Raw genomic sequence first — 18,249 nt, forward strand, 5'->3', positions numbered from 1 at the left:
GTAACAACTGGTGGTCAAATGTGTAATAAGGTCGAAGTGCTGGAGAGTTGAAAGAAGGAGGAATCTCGCTTGGCCTCAACGGCCGACTTAATCTCTTCTGCTGGCCCCTCCGCTCCCTTGAGACGTACTTCGTACCTTGACTTGACCTTGCGCTTTGTGGTGCCGGCACAAACACTCGAGTTATTGTTGGTGCACTGTTGGGCCAAACAAACATGAAAGAAAAGCCAGATGCTGCTCACCTTTGCCCGGCATGCACGACGGATTCCAGTAGGCTGTGGCCGTAGATTCACCTGCGAGGCCTGTGGTGCGACTGTTATACCGCCCAGCAGCTGGAACTGGCCGGCCGTTGGGTTCGTCACTGGCTGGCAGTGACGGAGAGCAGACGATAAAGAAGCTCACCTTGCGCTCAGCTGGTGACTGGGCAGCGCAGCGTCAATTGGTATCAATGGGCTGCAGAGCGAGCGACAATGGGCACCAAAGACAAGTGACGAGCAAAGACGAGCAACGGTCAAACGTCTTGGCTCAGACAAAGAGAAGCCCTCTCTACCTATCAGAAATGACAGATCGATCACACAGATGCTGCTCGAGTCTCTATATTTACCACAACTATCATTCGTAGTTGCTTGCGGTTGCTGTTTCTAAACATGTGCCCCTTTGTGATACATACAGTCACGCTGTCAAACACAAGAGACGAGGCCCATCACCACCACTTGGTATGCCTCTGAGTGGCTCGACGGCTTGCAGTGCAGATTCCTGCACAAACGGGAAAATCTCCGAGCCTCGTCATCCAAATGCAGAATCAACACCCCCCTGCCGGCGAGAGAACCAAACGCCGGCTGTCAATCAATTAAACGTTCTTTAGCCCCGGCCGCGGAACTGCAGTGGCGTCGTGGATGCATATCCGTATCCCGATCCCAGCTTTGGCTGCATGAGAAGCTGCACGCCTTGCCTTCCAACCGCCTTCCAAGGTTCTGCCGGCTGTTTGACCTGAAGTCGTCATGCCGCACTTGTAGCGCTACCTGGGCGCTCACAACGCAGCCCCTGTTGCGCCAGGTATGGCGTACCTCTGGCCTTTGCACAGGGCCCCCAGCTCCCTGGACTTCAGCGGGCATCCCCCTCCCTGCAAACGCGCTAGAAGTGGGCAGGTCTGGACCCCTCCAGAGCGCCTCAACCTCACCCCCAATACTTTGAATATCCTCGCCTTCTCATATTAATCTTGTCTCCACATGCAATCCAGCCGCCTTCTTTGACACCTTTCAACCGCCTGATTATCCATCTGCCACTCATGCTACTTTGCTACGCACATCAGCCGCATGAGGTAGAATATAGCACATGACGACGCGGTCACTCGTGTCGCAAACACGCATCAAGATGCCGCCCAGCTTCTCCGTCCAGCCGGTCATGCGGTTCGTAGGCGCCAGCCAGCCCGTCAAGAGACCCAAGGTAGGGGGCTGCCGAAGCACTGCATATTAAATTGAGTCTTATATCCAAAGTAATTCAATCAACGCTGTTAACACTCCACCTTGAACAGGAAATCGCCTGCTTTTCATACGACGAGAACCATGAGTTTCGCCCTGATGATTCATCCTTGAAATACTATTATCCTCCGCAGCTTGGGGTCGATCTGTCTCGAGGGTTCAACACCTTTGTGAAGCATGATGATTCCCAAGATGAGCATCTCGACAGCTTGCTAAAGGCCATCGTGCTGCACGAACAGGAGACGGGCACCAAGATTGATGCAAAGATGGTCACCTGGAGAGGCATGATGACCAAGGTACGAACACAGACACGAGGTAGCAGCAGTAATAAATTCTGAAGATAACATAGATATTGGCTGCACCGTTTGAAAAATACGACGGGTAGAACTCTCACTTTCTCCTCCTCCTCCCGTCAACCCGATCTGACACGTACAGCTTTGAAATGAACGCCACATTATACCAGGTTTGTTCCTCATTCCGTCTCATTGAAACTTTATTCACATCTCTAACACAATCGACCTCTACAGGGCACCATGTAAGTCGTACAAGCCATCATAGTCCGGCCAAGCAGCCCCTAATCCATCAACAAACAGCTTCATCGAAGAAAACCACGCACACAAGATGCTCTCAAGACAAAAGGAGCGTCGCGGCAATCCTGGGAGAGGACCACCGCCCGAGGTCATGCAATTCTGGGGTCAATACCAACTCTTTACTCCGTCTCTTTCATCGCTGACCATGACAAGGCTATAAATTTGAGACGCTCTCAACGCTCCCCGCTCCATGGGCAGAGACCTCGAGAGACTTCATCGAAGGCAGAGAAACCCAAGTCGTCAACAACAAAGAGCAATACTGCTCCATCGTACGGACAGGTATCGGCAAAACCGTCCTCTGCCTCGGAGGCGAAGTCGATGCAAGTAAGTTCCCTTCTTTCCCCTCCTTCTCACTCTCTCTCTCTTATCCAAGCCATTCGCACAAGTTGCATGAAACTAATACCCTCCCTCAAACAAAACACACAGTCTGGGACAGCAAACCCCAAGAAAAAGGCTCCCCCATAAACTGGGTCGAGCTCAAGACAAGCGCCGAAATCCGCCACCCCGGCGACATGGAAACCTTCCACCGCAAGCTCATGAAGTACTGGATCCAGTCCTTCCTCCTCGGTGTCCCCAAAATCATCGTCGGCTTCCGCGACCGCGACGGCCTCCTCGTCGACATCAAGGAGATTGAGACGCAGCAGATCCCGCAGACGGTCAATGCGCGGCCAAACGCCCCCTGGAACGCGGACGTTTGCGTCAACTTTGCCGCTGCTTTCTTAGAGTGTTGGTGTTTTTCTCTTTTTTTTTCCCCCCTCCCTCTCTTTTGACCCTCCCCCCTTTGTTGATGTCATGTATTAAGTTTTTTTTTATGATTGATCAGGGCTCACGCAAACTATTAATGACGAAGGGGTATGGAGAATATCCCGGCGTACTGCTCACTCCCCCCTCATCGAAGTCTACAAAGTTGAAGAGACAGGACACGGCGATATCCTGACAGACGAGTTTAAGAACTGGAGAATTAAGCTGGATCTCGGAACAAGCAAGTCTTGAATATTATAGGGCGTTGAAGTGAAGGATATGGTACCCAAAATATAGGACACATAAAAGAACCACCTCTACGGAAAGATGGCTCTGGATGATATGCAACCGCTGGCGTCAACACTACTTGCAGGTCGTTTTGCTACTGGTTGTTTTAGAAATCCTTTCTTCTCTGTGTTGGCCTACATGACTGCATACATATATCCGTACCCGCGGGTAGCAAAAGAAATCGAACCTTCCTACCAAACGCCCCGTTCCCTAGACCCTCAAGACAAAGAAACACAGAAGACCTGGAAGAAAAAGTGAGCAGAAGAAGAGGCTGAAGGGGAGAGGAAAAGAAGAGAAAGAAGAAGAGTTCAAAACCAAAAAGGCACCCAATGTTGACAGAAAGGGGCTCATTCCAACTTCCAAAACACGTGCTCCAATTCCTTCGCCAGCCTCCAATTCCAGGCCAAGTAGACACAGATCCTAAACGCCTCGTTTCCTCCCCATTATCGCTTTCCGTCTGCGAACTTGGACTCGATATGCAAAGTTGTGATTACATCGCATGAAAAAAAAACAATTGCAAAAGCCCTTTGTCGGTACCTCCACTCCGCGTGAGATACCCAAGTTATCTCATCCCATCAACGTCGAGCAAAGTCGCATCCTTTAGAAGACGACTTAGTAGACGCAGCCATACAGGCATGTCTCGGTTTGTGAAACTATACGGCCGGCCACCGGATTCGCAGACCATCCGCCCACCGATTGTAGAGCACGTCGGACAGTTGCTTGCAGTGCTCCATGCCCGGCTGGGCTTCCCGTCCAGGATACTTCTCCTCGATGCCCGGCTTGTCTTGTCCTCGGAGCGACTCCCTTGAGAGCGGCGACTCAAGCTGGCGCCGCCGTTGGCTCTTGTAGCGAGGATTTGCGGAACCAGGCACCAACTTGGCGGGGCTGGCTGACGGTGTTGAGTTCTTAACAAGCACCGTCCCCTGGGGAGTGCCATCGTCTGGGACCTTTTGCTCGCGATGGCGTAGCAGTGCCGCGTCCAATTTGTCGTCCTGGCTCACGGCGAGGACGAGGTTGTGCATCAAGTAGTAGGCTCCCTCGGGATCAACTGCGTCCAAGGCAGCAAAGGCTTCGGACACCTTGGCCAGCGCTTCTTGCTTTCGCTTCGTAAACGTCTGCGTGTGTAAGCTGGCAAGCGTAGGTTCCAGTGCCTTAGACCAGAGCCTTCGCCCCAAGACACCCTCCTTGTTATGGGGTTCACACGGCTCAACGGCCGGTGACAGCCTAGTTGCGTTCTCATCGACAAAGACATCGTCATCGGGAGTTGCGCTTCTGCTCCCGCGCAGGCCAGCCGGGCTATCCGCCGGAGCTCCTCGGTACAGACGCATAGTCGATCCAGAGGAATTGCCAAAGGACGTATCGGGCTGAAGGGGCCTTTTGGGGGCAACGACTGGGCCTCGAGGTGAGCCATTAGCGTACGACGAAGGAACCTGTATGATGGAAGGGTTGCGCCGAACTGTCGCCTTACGAACAGTGCTTGTAGCGGGAGACGAGGGACTCAGGGAGCTTTCCTTAATGTCCAGTTTGCGAACTGCCTCTTCTGCAGTGGACAGCACAGAGGATGTTTTGCGATGCTTGACAGTCGGTCGCTTCGGCGGAGCAGCCGATTTCACAGTGTCAAACACCCAGGCCTCAACCTCGCTGTTCTTCGCCGAGATGGGTTGCACTGTTTCCTGGTAGTACATGGCATGCTTTTGGCGATCTCGGTTCGCATCCCACATCTGCCTATGCATGATGAGCTCCTGGAGAGCCTCCACTTTGCCCGCCGAACGGATGAACCTATGTCGCAGCAGCTCCTTGGCCGTGGGTCGACGGGCGCACTCCTTCGTGAGGCATTGAGCCACAAAGTCTCTAAAGTCCTTGCTGAAGTGACCTTCCAGTCTTGGCGGTGGGTTTTTGGGGATCTGGAAGAGCACCTTCATGGGGTGTATATGGCACAGAGGAGGTTCTCCATTGGCCATCTCCATGGCGGTAATGCCCAAGGACCAGATGTCTGCTTTGAAGCTGTAGCCGTCCTGTTGAATCACTTCAGGGGCCATCCAGAACGGAGTGCCAACAAACGTGTTGCGCTGAGACTTGATGTTGGTGAGCTGAGCGGCGACACCAAAGTCGGCCAGCTTCACCTTGCCGGCATCTGACAGTAAAACATTGGCCGCCTTGATATCGCGGTGAATCTTGCCCTCGCTGTGCAGATATTGGATTCCGTAGAGCAGCTCACGGCAGATGATGGCGATGTGAGCTTCGGAAAAGGTTCCCGGTTTCAGCTACGGGGCACAGCTGGTTAGCAACGGACGTCGTGATAAATGAACACGTCATGAGCAGCAGCAATGGCCTACCAGATCGAGACAGGACCCGCCGCCCAAGTATTCCATGATAATCCACAGCTTGTGGCCTCGCAAAAAGGCACCTTTATACTGGGTCACATATTGGCTGGCACAGGTGCTGAGAACAGCAATCTCGGCTTGAATATCCTGGATGTCATCATCACTGGACTCAAGATCGATCTGCGCGGCACGATAAGGTTAGTTTAAGGCTCAATTTCTAACGCTTCAGCCGATCACCAAACAAGAGGGCTCTTACATGTTTAATAGCCACAGTCTCCCCAGTGACCTTGTCGATTCCCTTGTAGACGACACCGAAACTCCCACCTGTGGCCCGGGTTAGCGGTTTGACGTAAATAAAAGCGTCCGTCAACAGGACTGAACTCACGGCCTAGCTCCTCCAGCACCTGGTAGTTGTCGGCAAGGCTGTCGCCGTCTGCCATCTCGGCCCGGATCAAGCGATATTGCTATCCCTTCGTAGCTCTCCAGCGCCGGCACTGACGGACAGGGCAGGGCCCGAGGTAGGTTGAAACAAGGCAACTGGGCGCAAGGGTCGTGGAGCTGGGAATCTCGAAATTGATCGAAATTGGCTTCCCGTCGGGACTGAGCAGCGAGCGGTGGAACTTCAGGGTCAAGCTTGTTTTGTTTCGGCTCTGTCGACGTCTGCGCCGAAACAGGCCAAGAGCGATCCGTTCAGAAGCGTCGACTGGAGCCGCAGCCGTATCACCTTGTACGCAGTCAGAGCCCTTGGGAGGGAGTGTCGTATAATGCAAACAGCATAGAGGCCCGACTCCTCAGTGCGTCGAGGCCAAGGTTGAAGGACTGAGAACGAACGGACGGTTGTCCGGGGCAGTGGAGCTGCAGGCAGCTACTAAGTAAGTACCAGAGTACCCAGGGGTAAGGAAGCTTCAAGGCTCACCTCTTGTTTACAGTGGTCCGCTTTGGGACGGGTACTGCTGTCAAAGTACCTTGGGGCGTAATGGTGGCTGGCGGGCAGCTCCCGTTGGCCTGAGAGCCGCTAGTCGTCATTTCTTGGTACAGGTAGGTACCTAGTACGAGCTAGTAGGGAGCTTTGGTACCTAGGGCTTGAGCACTGCCGAATTTCTGGTACTCTGATGGGCAATTACAGAATTTGCTGGATTGACGGCCAGAATGCGATAAACATGCAGCATACCGTATGCAACGCGCAGCTGAACTGCTGGGAGACGGGATCAACAAACATGCAGCTCGTTGCCCACGCCAATGCACGAAAGAAGTCCATGCAGTTTCCAGCTCCTGCTGCATGGCAGCCCAGCAGTGCATACTGTACATACGGATATCGGGGGGGCTGGTGGCAGCAGGTGACTTGAAGTACGAGAACAAGTGCCTGCGTGTCGCGGTAGACGCGGTACCTCGCGGAGCACGCGCAAGGAGCTATTACCGGGAGGTACTAGCACCGACAGCTTCAGCTGCCATCGTCATCGTTACATGTACATGATGGAAGCGCTTCTACTGTACTGTACCATGTCGGGTGCCTTGCGTCCATTCAGGCTGGCCTCGGCTACAGCAGGCACCGGCTCTCCCAAGGCCGCCGGACTAAGATCTCCCTGGGAATAGGCAGCATCTGATTTGATCGTCGGCGACACAAAAGGGCATGCGCCAAAAAGGGAGGCTCTGCAGCGGTCGCCATGAGAACCCGCCCTCATCCCCAGCCACCTCAAAATGCCAGACACACACGAGCACACAGCAGCTTACATGTCGCAGTTCCTCCCAGGCTCTGCTAGCGCCATCGCACAGCGCCTCGCATGGCGCTAGCAGAGGGGCCGCGCTCCCTTCCGCCAGCCACTCAGCCGCTTGAAGTCGGTCGCCACGGCAACGCCCACCTTGCCCCTCCGTTGTCGCGGGCCTTGCAAGGCGTCGCCGGCAGCTCCTCTGCGCTGCTTCGGCCAGTCCCGTCGCGGCGTTCCAAGGTTTCTAGAGCTCCAGCTCGAGCTCCAGCACGGAGAGGGGGGGAAATGCTGAGAAGCGGACCTTGGAGCTGCGTCCATGCCTTGCCGCAATCTCGCTTGATGCAGCCCAATCCAAGATACTTGTACTCTGTCAGGATCAGGTACGTCAAAATTGCGACGCTACAGACACTTGGCTTCATGTTCCAAGTTCCCAGTTCTTGTGCGACTGGCGAGAAAATAGGTACTTCCGACTGGTACTCGTAGATGCATCCTTAAGACTCATGCGACGCCTGCAGGCACTGCTTGTCCTTGTACATACCTTGCCTGCGCGCACACAGACAGACACAGACGCACTGACAGCCACAAACCCGTCAACAAAGAAAGGCTGAGACTGGGTAGGTATTGATTGCCCAGCACAGCACCGGCGCGCTGGGACACAGAGCAGAAGCCCGCCCTGGAGGTGCTGCTCCTCCTGACGATACCTTGCATCGATTGGCCTGTCCTGCACGACGCCGAAGCTGTACCTTGGGTACATGTAGGTACTTGTGCCTGGCCCTGGAGCTTGTACCGGCTGCCCAGCACTTGCCCTGTGCATTCATTACTCGGTACCTCGTCCCAGGTACCGCTGCAGTCCGGCACTGGCAGAGACAAAGAACTGCAGCAGCTCCAGCATTCCATCCAACCNTCCTGCTATCTAGTTGTCGTGCTAGAATGCGCATCCAAACACACGGACTGAACATGATCGTACACAGCTGCACACGTGCGTTCAAAGACATGCTGTCAACTCACACCTCATGCGGGACCTGTTCCACCGCTGCCTTCACTCCCCCATTCACTCCCCGGTTGTCATCCATTGGCCCCCTTTGCCGAAGCAGAATCAATCCCACAGGCGCGTCCCCTTTCCAGAATGTGTTTGACATCATGCAACGGCGCCAGGGCTGGATGTGGCTGCTTGTGCTACCGTTTGCGGATGCTCGGGTGCTAGAGCCCCTTTGTTTCCACTTCCACCCAGGGTGTCTGTCCGAGGTATCGTCCAATGCTTTTTGCTGCTGCCGTTGGATCGCAGCTTTTGGACATGCGCCGTCTCTGACCTCTGGCTTCCATCTTCGTTCCTCCTCTGATCGACCACCAGCTGCGCCAGTCGAGCTGCGCGTTTGTCGGGCTGGCTCAGAGCATCTCGACTCAGATCGATTCGGTGAGGGCGAGGGTCCGGACGCGTCGATTCCATCAGCTGCCCACACCTGTCCTGTCGACCCGATACTTGCTCTGCCAGACAAGGGATAAACAACAACGGGCATAATTTTTTCTTTCTTCCCTTTTTTCCCTTTTTCTCCCAGACTTTCGCTCCCCCTTCCGGCTCCTCCTCCTCCTCCGCTCGTTCTGCGCTCCTCCGTCTTCAGGGCTGGTCAATTCGGTGACAGAGGCGTGGCGAATCCGTCGACACCATGGCGCTATCACCGCCGCCCCTGCCTTCGCGATTTCCGTGCTGGTGCCGGGCCATCTATTCTTGGGGAGGCGAGGTTCGTATTGTGACGTCGCGTGCTGACCTGCTCTCCATTGCTGACGTTTGCTTGCAGTCAAGACACGACCTGGGATTCGTCGAGGGCGACTTGATAGAGTGTTTGAATGCTGGTGACGGCTCGTGGTGGGTTGGCAGGCTATTTCGAGATCGGAGGACTGTTGGCTCTTTTCCGTCCAACTTCGTCGAGGTACTACCAGAAGACTTTCGGCCAACCAAAACACCGAGCCCCATACCGCCGACAGCATCCCCGTCCAAGTCGGTGCCGCAAAAGTCGAGGACGTTCCGGAAACCCTTCGAAGCTTACGCCAAGGCGCCGCATTATACCACAGCCAAACAGCCAGAAACATTTCGTGAGACGCCAACCTCGCGAGCAAAAGAGAGGCCCTCCCGGGTGGGAACGACGATATCGCGATCAAGGGGAAACTCGACGCCGATTCCTAGCACTGCGCTCGTCCTTGCAAGAGGTGCTCACGAAGATGTTGCTCGTGCTCCTACTCCCTCTCACTCCCCAGCAAATGCCTATGTATCGAGAGCTCCGTCACCAGCGCCGTCCGTCGGCCGTCCACCGAGCCGCATGGAGGATATGGCAAGAGGCGCTTCTCCACCGCCTCCGGCACCACCACCTCACAGGCACGTTGCGCGGACGGATTCTGATGAGGCGGCGCAAGGCTATCACGCATTGTCGAGGCACAGCTCAACTGTGTCGTACAACCAGCATAACCTATCAAGACAAGGCTCTACCGTCTCGTACAACCCGGCCGACATAGCAAGGACAGGCTCTACCGTTTCTTACAACCCGGCAGATTTAACAAGAACAGGATCTACCGTCTCGTACAATCCTGCCGACATAACAAGAACGGGCTCCACCATTTCCTATAACCCGGCGGACTTGCGCTCTACTGTTTCGTATAACGGGCCGGACGTCTCGAGGTCATACGAGCCATACAGCCCGCCTCGTCATCCCTCCAACGGCTCTTACACCGATCTTCCCAATCTGGCAAGGCAGACATCATACAATTCCTACGACGACGCTGGCTACGGGGCCAGGCGCGACGGATATCACACACCCAAGGGCACAGGCTCTCATCGACCATCAATGGAAGGGAGCCACATGACGCCGTCACCGTTACGCGAGGCCATGGACGGCGTGATGCAGCAGCTTGATCGCTTGGAAGGCTTAGGGGGGCGGGAGGCGCAATCGCCAGAGGGGTCGTTCGATCCCTGGTCCCCCGAGTCTTTCGACCTGGTGGCACCGCAGCAGAGGCAGAAGCAACGAGAGCGCATGAGGCCTCTGACATCAATGGGCATAGCTTTGGACGAGGGATACGAGACATGGAGTGGAACCTCTTCGCAGAATACTTCGCACCAGGACGCACATCGCGAAAAAGGATACGACCTGCCCCAGCTGAGCAACTACGTGGAAAGGATGGAGAAGCAGATCCAGAGAATGCACCAACACAGCCAGAGCATGCCGGCGGTGGTGGACGTAGATGACGACAAGCCTCCGCCACCACCGCCCAAGGGGCAGCACTACCTGCGCCCAAAGTCGTCCGCCGGGTCAACACTTGGAGAGCTGATTTCCTTGGACAAGAGGACGCGAGGGCGAAGATCAGCATACGATGTGGCACCGGGCATCGAGCGCACAAACACCACGAAGACGACGCAGACGAACGCTTCCACCGGCAATCAGAGCAACAGCAGCTCCTCGACGCAGAACAGCAACAGGACCCTCTGGAGTGGCGTCTCTGCCAGTGGGTTTAGTGCCACGAGCGCTGGGAGCTTGGCCCGGTCGGGCCAGCGTGCTCAGAGCTCGCTGAGCGCACGCAACGACGAGGGAGACCGCCCAGACTCGCCATTTACAGGCGTTACTTACCACAGCAGCCATGCCAGCAATTATGCCGGAGGCGGAAGCGGAAGTGGGAGCTCTCGGCCAATCTCCCACGTCGGTCTTCTTGAGGATGGAGCCCCCGGTCTAGGCGGACTTGTAGCACCCAAATCGCCGAAGAGAAACATCTTCAAGAAGATCCTCGAGTCGGCCAAGACGGGCGTCGCCAGCAACCGCGGTAGCATCGCCGCCGGCCATGTGCCCACCGTGAGATCCTCGCCGTTTTCTCGCCTGCAGCAGCCGCACAGTGTCTCGCCCGGAACAAGCATGCTTTCGCTGAGCGGCGCCCGCTCCAGGCGCGATGCCGCCCGGGAGATGGGCCAAAGCTCCGGCGTCGACTGGGTCCAGGTCCGGCGAGACGTCAACCGCTCCAACTCAATTAGCAAGATCGAGCGGACCGAGCGCAGAGACCGCTGCCAGATGCAGGACCATCCTACCCTCAACCCCGTTGATGAGCTCTATGAGGGCATCGAGGGCGACGAAGGGGCGGACGGCATGCCGGTTCAAAAACCCGAGAACTACCACATGATCAACCTCGCGCAGGTGGACAAGAACACCCGGTTCATCAAGGAGCCGCCTCCGGGCACGACGGTGACGACGCTTGCGCAGACATACATCTGCAGGCCCTACAGGAGCGATCTGCAGCGCCTCCGCGCGATCTTCACATGGGTCGCAGAGAGGATCTGCTGGGAAGAGGATTTCGAGGGCGATGCCGACACCCAACGAACCATCCAGGCAAAGAGGGGCTGCGCGGAGGAATATGCCTACCTTGTCATGGAGATGTGCGCTGCCGTCGGGATTCACTGCGAGGTCGTGAGAGGCTACCTGAAGGCCCCTGGCGACATAGCAGACCTGCACGTGATGCCCAGATCCAACCACTGGTGGAACGCAGTCATTGTTGACGACGAGTGGCGCATGATCGACACCTGCCTGGCAAGTCCCTCGAATCCCAAGCGAGCGCTCTACTCCAGCATAACCGGGTCGTCGGCGGACTTCTGGTGGTTCCTCACACGGCCGACCGAGATCTGCTGGACCCACGTGCCGGAGCATCATGACCAGCAACATATCGTGCCTCCTGTGGACTATGATACGCTGCTCAACCTGCCATGCGCCTGCCCGGCGTACTTCAAGAACGGCCTTGAGCTGGTCGACTATAACACTAGTTTGACCAGGATAGAAGATCTTGAGATGGTCCACATCAAGCTAAACGTCCCGAGCGATGTCGAGATCGTGGCCGAGGTGGAAGCGCGGGCCCTGTCCAGAGACCACGATGGCGACCTGTTTGAGAGCGGCGACATTGTCAAGAAGAAGGCGCTGGCTCAGGCCGAGTGGTTCAGCGGCGTGAAGCGATACACCATCAAGGCACTGCTCCCTGGGGACGAAGGCCAGGGCATGTTGAAGGTCTACGCCGGCAAGAGGGGCCTGATGCAGAGCATCAAGGACATTCCCCATCCTCTGGCCTTTACCCTGCCCATCATCCACGTCGGTGAAAATCCACCCTACCAATTCGTGACGCGACATCCGACTCCTCATGCGCAGCGGCATGATATCTATGTTGTCCAGCCCCAGTGTCAGCAGCTGGCCCTGAACAACACCTTTGTGTTCGCCATCAGGCAGCACCCCAGCTCCCTTTCAAACGGAGCGCAATCGGCCCTCACGCCGGCATCGAACCCTGGGTCGACAAGCCCAGTCCCCTTCGCTCGGCCGTCATCGGCCATGAGCGTCAACGCTTCTAGTGCGAGCGGCTCGAATCCCAGTTCGGCCAGCGGCACGGTTTCTGGAAAGAAGCCCGCCAAGCTGGCAATCCAGACCCCCGGAGGCAAGATCCTCCGTCTTATGAGAAAGGAAGACCGCAAGGGTATCAGCGTCGGATCGAGGTCCCCAGACGAGGAGGTCAGCGACGGCGGCACTTGGGAGACGATCATCAAGTGCTCCGAGAAGGGCGTCTGGAGAGGCCTGGTGCTGGCCGACCGCACCGCTCGCTGGTGCGTCTTTGCTGAGTGGAACTGCGTGGGTTAAGCAGCCACATACAATCTGTTTTGATTTCTCGCCCCCCCCCCCCCCTTCTTTTGGGCCTTTCCGCATTGTACCCAACACACGGCAAAAGTGTGGTGATTTTGGGTGGTATATGGTGCATATGCATGTCACGGCGTTTAGCTACGATTTGTCTTGTTTTCTTTTCTCTTTCACTTGTTCTTTCTTTTTTTCTCTCTCTTGATTCTGTCTCGAGAACCCCAGAACCGGGTCCGCTGTCACGCGTTGAAAGAACTCACGCCGTTACGCTGCAATGTATGTCATGTAACCTATCCTACGAAGCTTTGGACGGCCTGCGGCGACAGAAGCCGCTGCTCAGGCTACTCTCTTACCTACCTACCTTGTCTTTAGCCAGACCTTTATGTTGAATTATGTTATAATAATGTACGAAAATTAGCTCAAGCTTGCAAGAGTGATGTCGTGTCCCAAAAGTACCGAGTGTAGTTGAGAAGACAGACTGAACCATGCCTTTGTTGTTAGGGGGGCGTTGATGCAGCGTCGATACTCGGAGCTGGGTACCAAGTATTCCAAGACATTTGCATCACAACTCATCTTCATCCAAGATCAGAGATACCATCTCACTGCCAACTCAACGTATCTGCGTCTTTCTAATTGATACAATGACTTTCTATCATCGTTTCGCTCTTTTCTGTTCTCATTGCTCTCTTAAAACCCCGATCAGACTCCAGGGTAAGCCACCACCGCCCTTTGCATCAATCAAACACGCGAGGTCGCACTCGGGTGTCTGTCCAGGTACATCCGGATCTGCGCGCAGTTCCCTCCGCGTACGAGGTACCTTACCTACTATATCCAGAATCCAACCAAAAAATCCAACCAACAATTAACCAACCATGTCATAGCACGGCGCCTTTCCTCACTCTTTAGTAAGTATTTAATCAATTTTTGGAAGTTCGCGCGCGCCTTCACCAGCCGGTTTGATTCTCGCACAGTGACTTCCCGCCAGCCCTTTCAACGATTCGACGCCGTGAAAGTTAAGCGACGTTCGACCTGGACTTTCTCGACGGCCGGAAGAGGGAAAGGCTTTCTTTTCCCTCTTTTTGTTTCTACTGTCTTGATCGACTCTTTGTGTTTCTGGACGCGAAACTTGAGGAGGTCTCGCAACTATCCAGGTTCGTCAGGGAAGGGTGAAGGGAAAAAAAAAAAAGACGAAGGCCTCGCCCTGCGATTTGACACAGACGACAGAAGCACGGTTCTTCGTCCCTCGTACACGCGCCACGAATACCTCAACGAGAACCGGCCACAGCGCCCTCCGAGCCGACGAGACGCAATCAAACAAGGAAGACCTAAGAGAGGGCTAAGAGAGGGCTAGGAGAGGGAGAGGCAGAAGAGGGAGGGAGAGAAGAGAGAAAGCAAACACTCGCGCGCCAACCCTCTTCTATTTTCCCCGGCCAATGAAGTCGACGACGAGGAGGAAAGCATGAGAATCTGCTGCGCAGGGCTTCATTTTCGCACCAGCAACACTGGCGGCCGATGCTGACGGTGCGATGTCGTTCCGGGGGACGCTGCCTTCGGGACAGGCCTTTCCTGGCCAGGGAGACCAGCAGCAGCAGCAGCAGCAGCATCATCATCATAACCAACTACACCATCACCAGCAGCAGATGTACGGGCATCATCTGGCGGGAGGGTATCACTTCCAGCAACAGCAGCAGATACAGCAGCAGCAACAGCAGGCGGCGGCGCTTCATCATGGCCAGCAGCAGTCCATGTATGCCGGCGCCATGGCTCACGAGCAGCAGCAGCAGCAGCAGCAGTTCTACCACCAGAGCCCGCAGCCTCAGCACCCGCACGGCATGTTCATGACGCCGCAGCAGTTCCAGCAGCCGTACGCTGTGGGCTTCAACGGCTTCGCCGAGTACGATGCGTCCGGCCAGTATCTGCCGCCGAGCAGCGTCTGGCAGCAACAGCAACAGCAACACCAGCACCAGCACCAGCACCAGCACCAGCTTCAGCAGCATCATCAGCAGACCATGGCGAACATGACGCAGCCGCAGCCGATGCAGCACCAGGCCCTCACGCACCAGCCGATGCCGCAGCAGCAGCCGATGCAACAAGTCCACCCAGCCCAGCGCCAGCAGCAGCGCCATCAGCCGTCTCCGATATACCATACTCATACACCGTCGCCTGCGCCCTCCCTGCCACCGCAACCATCGCCTATGAGGAGTCAGGTACCGGTGCTTCCACGGCCGCAACATACACCTCAGCCGCCGCGGCACCTGTCACCCGCGCAACACCTGTCACCCGCTCCTCAGCTGGCGCCGCAAGGACAGCAGCATCCTCAGCAGCAACCGCAAGGAGAGCAGCATCATCAGCAGTACACGCCACCTCAGCAGCCACAGCCTCCCATGCCTCAACCCATCCAGAACGCCGAGCAACCGCAGAAAGAACTGCTTCCAGAACCACCGCAGCCGCCTCAACCACCTCAACCACCGCAATATGTACATCCTTCAGAGCTTCAGCAGGAGCCGGTGCACTACGTAAATCTGCAAGATATCCAGAAGCAGCCGTCGATAACCTCTCTACCTATACCAACGACGACGACTTCAACGACAACCCCCCACGCAATTCCAGAAAAGCGCAAAGAGCCTGTCGCCGTGAAGCCCATATATCCCAGTGCGACCTCGATCAAGCAGGAGAAGCAAGAAGATGAGTCGATTGCGACCCGAGTCTTTCAGCAGGTTCCCGACGCTCGCATCAAACCCAGCCCGCATTCTTCAGTCACCAATTCGCCCTCCCTATCCATGAGGTCCCCTAGCATCACCAAGAAGTCGCCCGCAGTTACACCCAAACCTCGGCCTATGAACCCGACGCCCTATATGATCGCCGTCGCGGAGGAGTGCATCGAAAAGGCGCGCAACGCCTCGCACGATGTGGCCATGACCCTGTCTCCGAACCAAGTCGAAGAGTACCAAGGGCTGATCGCGACGGCGTTGTCATGTCTGGAGGCTGCGTTGCAGAGCAACAACCAGCTTGCGCCGCGGGAAGAAGCGCGCGTACGGTTGAGGTACGCTGCTCTCTTGCAAGAAGAGACAGAGAACCTGATGGAGGCCGAGACGGCTCTGGCAAAAGGCATCACGCTTTGCGACAAGGTGAGTTGTGGCTCTTTCGAGATTTGTTTTTTTGACTCGGGACAGGCCGCTGATATAAGGAAACCAACTAGCACCGTCTGCTTGATCTGAAGTATTGCACGCAGTATCTCATGCTCAAGGTTCTATTTCAGAGGAATCACAAAGCAGCGTTGAAGGCTATAGATGGGCACATCTCTAATTGCGAAGTGTAGGTCTTATCTTTGCTCTTGGACGTCACCCAGGACTGACATGCATGCATAGGTTTAAGCATGTTCCATGGTACTATGCGTTTCGCTTGTTAAAGGCCTCCTTTTACCTAGACATTGGGAGCGTATCTGACGCGGGCGCCCTCGACAACATCCGAGCCATCCAGAACGTCGCCAACACCAGAGGCGACATCGCGCTGTCCGTCTTCGCCTCGTTGATAGAAGGCTTCACCCTCCTCAAGACGGCCAAGGAGGGAAACATGGAGAAGATCCAGGCCTGCATCGCGCAGGTGGCCAAGTACCAATTCGACCCGTCGGTGCAGATCACGCAGCTCACCATGATGACGATGCTGCTCGAAGTTGCCGCGAGCCTGCACCACCAAAGCCCCGATCATACGGCGCAAAAGCTGCGACAGCTGCAGGTGTGCCTGGACGACTGTGAGGGGTGGCATAATGTCAAGTCGGACTTTGTGGTGCCCATAAAGAAAGAGCCTTCGGCTGCCAGGACCGTGAGCGACGACACGCAGGCCATACTGCGGGTTGGTGAGGGCGAAGGCGAGATGGACTGTCTGGTTATGACTTTCATGACCAAGATGGAGTTACGGTCGCTCGTGTACGTGTTTCGCGAAGGCGTTGCCTATTCAGGCCTACAAGAGGAATGCTAACGTGGTGTAGATTTACTATCAGCGGCCTGGTCAACTTCCACAAGCCTTCCTCCCAAGGCCGCAGGTCAACTGAGTTCTGGAAGGAAGGCTTGAAGATTCTCGAAACATGTGAGTTACAGCGCGAAATCGTTATTCTACTTATCCTACTCCCCATTACGTGGCGCCACATGTCCACTAACATGCCGATCCAGGGGACGCTTCAACGGCCGGTATCCCATACGGCGCTCCCGTTCCCCTGAACGTGGCAATCAAGCAGCGGGCCTGGCGAACAGAGGCCCAGGCTTACTTGACTGTCCTCCTGGGGCTGGTAGCTGCCAGTCACTGCCAATGGTCAACGGTCAAGCAGATGACTCAGAATCTCGAGACTTTGGTTTCGCCCTCGACGCAGCCTACCGTGAGATTGCTCTCCACCTATCTCAAGGGCGTATACTTTCAGGGCATCGGCAGCCTGCAAGCCGCCCTCGACATCTTCCTCGACGACCGCTTCAAGGTCCAACAGCAGGGAAGTACAGGGATCAAGGCCGGGCAGCAAGAGGTCGCGCTCCTAGCGGGCTTGAACCGGCTGTGGATCATGCAGCACCCATCTTGTCGAAACGACCAGGAAACCCAGGACCTCATCGAGCAGCTCCAGCCGCACTGCGCCAACCACAGCAACATTGATCTCCGGACGGCCTACCACAACGTCATGGCGGCCCTGGTGACGGATCCCCCCCAGCAGCTCAACCAGCAGAAGCAGCACATCCACGCCGCCATGGCGGGCTCCAAGGTCACTAGCAACGTGCTGGGAGCCGCCGTGACACTGTGCATCATGCGTAGCCGCTTCTTCGAAAATGTCATTGGCGAGCAGGCCCTCAAGAGCGCGCGGGCGGCGGCCAAGCAGGCGGAGAGGAGCGGCAACGTGCTGTGGCAGAGCGTGGCGGACGGCATGCTGGCGCAGTCGTACGAGGTGCAGGGGCAGAGAGAGGAAGCCAAGCAGGAGTGGGATAAGGCGACCGAGGAGGCGAGAGACGCGTTTGCCCGGAGCTTGTGAGATTTTCTTCCCCCGAATGATATGCTACGAGTGGATGGATGGTGGAAAGATTCAGTGTTTAGGAGTTCAGAGAGGATGTCATTTGTATGCGATCCATGTGCAGAAGAAGGTCTACTGCACAGGAGTTGAATGGGCTTTTTTACTTTTGGTTTGTCTGTTTATTGGTCTCTCGGTTGTTTTCCCACGCTTTGTCTTAACTAACTAGAACAATGATTTCTCTGACCAGAAAGGATTATCCGGATGGGCTTTTATACAGCATGGGATCCTGGTATACATGGAGAAAAAAAGGAGGGGAAAAAAAAAAAGAAAAGGAAATACGAGAAGAGAACAATCCGTCTGTACGATAATCTGACCTTCAGAGATATGGCCAATACTACAACTTGGGAGTAAGGAGGATAAGGGGGGTTTTTGAGAGTTTTCGGGACACTTGCTGCTGGATGAGAGAAGAAGAAGAAGAATAAGAAGAGTCCCTCGA

At 55.7% G+C, this 18,249-nt stretch overlaps 4 protein-coding genes across 4 annotated transcripts; 2 read left to right on the top strand and 2 right to left on the bottom strand.

Moving 5' to 3' along the window:
- Positions 1–1,371: 1,371 nt before the first annotated feature.
- Positions 1,372–3,061, top strand: CCMA1212_005863 (Decapping nuclease RAI1; the record flags this gene model as incomplete). The annotated part of the gene is made up of 6 exons (XM_073703108.1): positions 1,372–1,443; positions 1,532–1,774; positions 2,037–2,172; positions 2,222–2,392; positions 2,495–2,794; positions 2,892–3,061. The coding sequence occupies 6 exons, from the start codon at positions 1,372–1,374 to the stop codon at positions 3,059–3,061; spliced, it is 1,092 nt and encodes a 363-aa protein (XP_073558225.1).
- A 689-nt stretch (positions 3,062–3,750) lies between these two features.
- CCMA1212_005864 (Serine/threonine-protein kinase svkA) lies at positions 3,751–6,164 on the bottom strand (the record flags this gene model as incomplete). The annotated part of the gene is made up of 5 exons (XM_073703109.1): positions 3,751–5,361; positions 5,434–5,601; positions 5,678–5,745; positions 5,807–5,885; positions 5,925–6,164. Coding segments are annotated over 5 exons (2,166 nt in total), but the record flags the coding sequence as incomplete, so codon positions are not given.
- Positions 6,165–7,243: 1,079 nt separating this feature from the next.
- Positions 7,244–8,644, bottom strand: CCMA1212_005865 (uncharacterized protein; the record flags this gene model as incomplete). The annotated part of the gene is made up of 3 exons (XM_073703110.1): positions 7,244–7,597; positions 7,666–7,864; positions 8,136–8,644. 3 exons carry the CDS (start codon positions 8,642–8,644, stop codon positions 7,244–7,246), a joined length of 1,062 nt encoding a protein of 353 aa, XP_073558227.1.
- A 47-nt stretch (positions 8,645–8,691) lies between these two features.
- CCMA1212_005866 (cytokinesis protein 3) lies at positions 8,692–17,774 on the top strand (the record flags this gene model as incomplete). The annotated part of the gene is made up of 7 exons (XM_073703111.1): positions 8,692–8,866; positions 8,924–12,712; positions 14,341–15,894; positions 15,966–16,081; positions 16,135–16,692; positions 16,755–16,852; positions 16,936–17,774. The coding sequence occupies exons 1-7, from the start codon at positions 8,792–8,794 to the stop codon at positions 17,772–17,774; spliced, it is 7,029 nt and encodes a 2,342-aa protein (XP_073558230.1). The 5' UTR covers positions 8,692–8,791.
- Between the last annotated feature and the right edge of the window lie 475 nt (positions 17,775–18,249).

Source organism: Trichoderma ghanense (genome assembly GCF_004382785.1).
Source record: "Trichoderma ghanense strain CCMA-1212 chromosome Unknown scaffold_6, whole genome shotgun sequence".
Classification (NCBI taxonomy): domain Eukaryota; kingdom Fungi; phylum Ascomycota; class Sordariomycetes; order Hypocreales; family Hypocreaceae; genus Trichoderma; species Trichoderma ghanense.